Source organism: Diaphorina citri, unplaced genomic scaffold (assembly GCF_000475195.1).
Source record: "Diaphorina citri unplaced genomic scaffold, Diaci psyllid genome assembly version 1.1 scaffold322, whole genome shotgun sequence".
In the NCBI taxonomy this organism is placed as follows: domain Eukaryota; kingdom Metazoa; phylum Arthropoda; class Insecta; order Hemiptera; family Psyllidae; genus Diaphorina; species Diaphorina citri.
The window spans coordinates 131070-136221 of record NW_007377757.1 but is presented as its reverse complement, the minus strand read 5'-3'; the positions used below and the strand labels follow the sequence as shown (position 1 = coordinate 136221).

At 36.5% G+C, this 5152-nt stretch overlaps 1 protein-coding gene across 1 annotated transcript in view; it reads right to left on the bottom strand.

Moving 5' to 3' along the window:
* LOC103507566 overlaps positions 1-5152 on the bottom strand; it is a 115650-nt gene that overhangs the window by 86612 nt on the left and 23886 nt on the right. Inside the window, exon 3 of the mRNA XM_026822396.1 lies at positions 4903-4946. Within this exon, the coding sequence (XP_026678197.1) occupies positions 4903-4946 (44 nt within the window). The remainder of the gene's footprint in view (positions 1-4902; positions 4947-5152) is intronic.

Sequence of the window (5152 nt, the reverse complement as noted above, 5' to 3'; positions counted from 1 at the left end):
GAATTTCATAAGGTGAAACAGCAGTGATAATAAGCAGGGTAGACTAATAAGCAGGGCAGGGACGTATCTCAAGATACTAGAGTTGGAGACTAAGTTCCTGGTAGGTAATTTTGGTATAAATTTGATTTTTTTATATAAGAAAAGCTCGCGCCCCCCCTGATTTGTCTCCATCCCCCCCCCAGCGGGGCGCGCCCCCCAGTTTTAGAACCTCTGACCTAAATAGTGATTGAATGTTGATACCTAGTTGATATTGGAATGTTGATCCTGTTTACGGATGTAAGCTTGATTCCGACCGGTCATTGTTGATAATAGAGGGATTTCCACAGGAGACACACATGATCAGAGGCAAATAAAATAGGTAGGTCTTACTAGGTATGTATATCAGAGGCCAATACAATAGGGAAACAATTGATATAGCTATTGTCATTGTGGTGAACCTTATATTGAATCAATAAATTTAATAATCATGTATCATTCCATTGGAAGAGCATACTGGATACTTGGACAACAGTGAGCAGAAAACAGTACCTAACCAGAAAAGAACCATCATGCCACCCATTAAGTGGAATTGCCTTATGGATGGGTTTAACCTTACAGTATGTGTATAACTGTTGTAAGGTTTTTAGTGACGGAAATACCTACCTAATGATCTAAATTAAAATTCACATAGAGGTGTAGAAATAACAAGTTGTAACACTCGTAATATAACTTGGTAAGTTTTAATTAGGTCCTACGAGGTCCGACAATAAAGTTCCCGGAATGTCCCTCGTATGTATGACAGATCCAGTCATCCAGTTGTCTTATAGCTCCACATTCCTCAAAAGCTAACCTAGGTATTAGTGAATATATTAAGGTAAATGCTAACCACTACACCACTGGGGTCGGTGTGTAATGCCAGCCATTCATGCTCAGACCGTGTGATAGACCGCGGTCTGAACACGCGAGTGGCTCGGCATAAGAGTACAAATGATACATTTATGATGCGAGAGCAATGATGTCATTTAGAAGATAACAATAATTAAAACAACATTGCGGTTAATTAACGCCTGGATGAACGAGTTTGGCTCACACTAATCGTCTGAAAGACACCACGAAGTAGAGGCAGATGAAATCGCCTGAGGGTAGAAAGATGAGCTTCCAGATATTATATGAGGGATGGTTGTGAAAATGTGTCAACTAGTCCCCGCCCTCCCGTCCAGATATTGACCATGATCCAGATATTGACATGTTGCTTAACCTCCAATGTCCTGTTGGGGAAAAGATGTATCAAATGACTTCATAACCATTATTGTGTGTCAAACGTAGCTAAATTGCTGGCTTTAAATCTTCTGTGACTACTGCATCTCCTATTTCTCTGTACAACATCAACAGAGGTTTGTACATTTTAACCTTTTGCGGACAGATTCATGTGTCACATGAAATCATGGTTCCGCCATTATGGTAGGAGAAATATAACTTGAATCTGGCGATACGGTAGGATTCATGTCCAGCATGAAGCTACAGATTTACTCGCTACGGTCGGCTTGATTTTTACAGATAGGAGGCGTTACGGTAGGACGTGCCTAGGAACTTGTGTATCTTTTGCTCCTTTCAAATGCAGACTGAAAAGCCGGTGTTTGTTTATTATGATTCCAAAGCATTCGGAATTATAGTCCGAAGATTTCCGAAGAAGACAAAAAAAACCAGATGTTTCTATCTCAACTAGGAAAAAAAAGAAAATAAATTAAAAGCGAGGGAACAATTTCATGTGTGACATGAAGCCTACCACAAATCGCTTTTCGGAGGTTTCATGTCTCACATGAATCCTACCGTATTTGAAAAAAATGTTTTGTTTACGTCTGACTGTAACAACAACGCTTGAGTTTCATGTGGGACATGAATCCTACCGTAAGAGCGATTCTGGTGAAATTGATTCTGTACGCAAAAGGCTAAGATCTAGTGAAAAAGCGGTGTAAAGTGAGTAAGGCTGGTGTTTTACGGTCGAGTGTACTGGCGGGCGGAAAACACTGCCTTTACATCTCAAGCCAATAAATTATACCGGTATTACCAATATACCAATTTATTATGACGGTTTCACCGACGTATTATACCAATTTTCCACCGGTTTGAACGGTGCTTTAGGTCTGTTGAACCTCCTCATTTATTTGGGAGGGAGGTGGTACCTATGAAACAACATAATATCAGAAGGAACATTTTAATTTGATTACATTGACCACTTCTCTATTTTTTTTTTTTTTTTTTTTTTTTAAGAGGTTTGACAGAGGGAACTGTAACTCTAGGGTCTTATCGTCCCGAAATCGGAGAGAGAAGGAAGACAGGATAGGAGAAAGCCAGCCGTTCCGAGAACGAACATTATCCCATCAGGATAAAATCCGCCCCGGGCGGGAATCGAACCCGCGGCCTAGCGCTTACAAGGCAGATGCACTGCCAACTAAGCTAACCAGGCTGGCTCATTCGTTAATTTTGTAGAGGCCTAGAGTAGGGCTATACAGTCCTCAATAGGAAAGTTAGGGTACTTTAATAGGGAAAGGCAATTTTTCTAGAGAGCTCAATACCTTTTAGGGTATTAAGAAAATCTAGCTCTAATTAAGTGATTACTTTTTGATAATTTTTTCCCTTTTCTATTTTTTCTCAGTCATCTTACTTGATTTTTCTGACCATAATATGATAACGTGTTAGGTACTAATCTCGTTAATGAACTAAAATTAATGGGCACACACGAGACTCTTTCTAAATTAGAAAGATATAAAAATAGGTATAAAATAAATTTGGACAGCTATAACCCAGACACTTTTAACCCGCCGATGATTTATAAATATTTGGAAAAAACTGAAAGCTCCCATAAATCTTGGGTCAAAAATTAAGTAAACTAACACTGAATTCGGAGTCAGATTAATCACCCACTAATGGATTCAAGGAATTACACGGAGTGCAGATGGTGTTTACATTTAGGGCTTATCTATTTGACGTAAAAAGGGGGAGGCAATTCATTGAAGGACGATAATGGTGTAGATAATGCCCGGAGGCTCTTACTTTCCCAAAATTACTTAATTAGGAGTGTAAAATTGTTTGAGTTTTGTAGACAAATTGTTAAGAAAACTTTTGATTGATATCAAAATGTGTTATTGAAGTCTGCAAACTTTTCACTTCATGTCAAAATGTACCTACCTACTCCGTTGGTATTATCAATAGAATCTACTTTTTGGTTCAATTTGTGATTTGTGTTTTTTCTATTGTTATGACTCAGGTATAGTGAAAAGCTAAAGAAAACTCGGAGGAAACCAATCATTTATATTAAGATTTTATATTATTATTATTATTATTATTTTCATTTACGAAGGTACAATACTTCCATATCAAAACAAAATAGGTACAAAAACCAAATAAATTCAGACTTTTATTGCGATAGTTTCATTCACTGGTAACTAAATAAATCAGTCAAAACAATATAAAATGAGTAATTTCAACAGGAAATAAGGAAAGAAACAATAAGGAAAGAAACAATGTTAACACTTGGAAAAACGGAAATTATTTAAAACAGAGATCACACATGGCTTTTTACTTGATAAAAACAACACTAGCAAGTAAATAGCGATCATAATTTTATTTTTGATTGTGTCGTGATTGTAAATTAATTAAAAAAAAATAATAAAAAATAATAATGATAAAGCCAAGTGTGACCTCTGTTTTTAAGGAAGGAACAACTTTAGTTGTTCAAAAAAGTTCAAAGCCTACGCTTTCGAACGAACTTCAACATTTTTCATTCACAAATCAAGTTGTGTTGTGAACGCCAAGACAAATACATTATGGACAGTCTTGCATAATCATGTTCTAGGTTCCATTTTAAGTTTTTAAAGTTAGATTTTAATCATTTTACCAAATATTCCTACCGTGGTTTCGCTGAGGTGTTGATATGGTTTGGGGTCTCCGATTGGATAGGAATAAAGTCAATAGACGAGAGAGCAGTTATAGGTAAATTTAAATCTACCAGACCAACATCGAACTAAACTCAGCTAGAGAAACAAGCAGGTTCTTTGACTGCAGGATTAAATATTCTGAATGCATATTCAGAATTTCAAAATAGGTACATCTAATATGAATTCGATGCTATATCGATGTATTTTAAGATAGACTTGTCTTGACTTTCAGATTCAGATAGGTACAGGATCAACATTAAAACATACGTAGGTACCTATCAACCAACGATTTTCAGTCTCTTTCAGTAAATCAGAGTAATTATGGTATGAACATAATTATGAACATACATTCGTTAATTTTGTAGAGGCCTAGAGTAGGACTATACAGTCCTCAATAGGAAAGTTAGGGTACTTTAATAGAGAAAGGATATTTGGATGCTATCGAAAGCTATTTTAACCTTTTGCCTTAGTTAACACGTTGCTAATAGAAGTTTGACAAAAGAGGAATAACAGCCTGATGGCTGCTAAGTCCACCCTGAAATCCTATAGAAAAAAAGCAGAAAAACTTCGACACCGCATGGAATCGAACCCGAAACCTCTGGCGTGCAAGCCTAAGTCTGCTACTGGACAAACTTGGTGTTATTGTCAGAATTTCAACCATAAAATTACAGCCTTGACTGGGATTTCAACCATGACCTTCTGATTCGCAGGCGATTATATTTGACCACTGGGAATCTAATCAGGAATTAAGGGAGAGGAGGGTTTGTGAAAATGAGACCTTTGTCTCTTAGTGGGACAGTGGAAGTCAATGTGTCAAAGTAATAAAATTATAGGGCATTCATTCATCCTGACTTTTATGAATTTTATTAGGAGGTGTTATATGCGTTCTTTTTAACACTCTCACATCCTCTCTCTCTTTCTCTCTCTCTCTCTCCCTCTATTTATCCCTCCAATAAAAGCTCAATTCTATTGGTTAGAAACTTACCTTGTGTTTTAGGCCTCTGTTTACTGTTGGACTTAGCACCATTTCTGTAATCAAAAAGCAAAGCAAATAAATAGGCTTTAGGATAAGTACATAGATGAAACAATTTACTGTAATGGGTTCAACAATTCTAATTTATTTTATGAAGAAGCTAGGACAAAAAAGTACCTAGGTACTCATCAGAGATCAATACGTACAAAACTACAAATTGTTTTTTTTTTTTTTTTTTTTTTTTTTTTGGGGGTTTTCACGA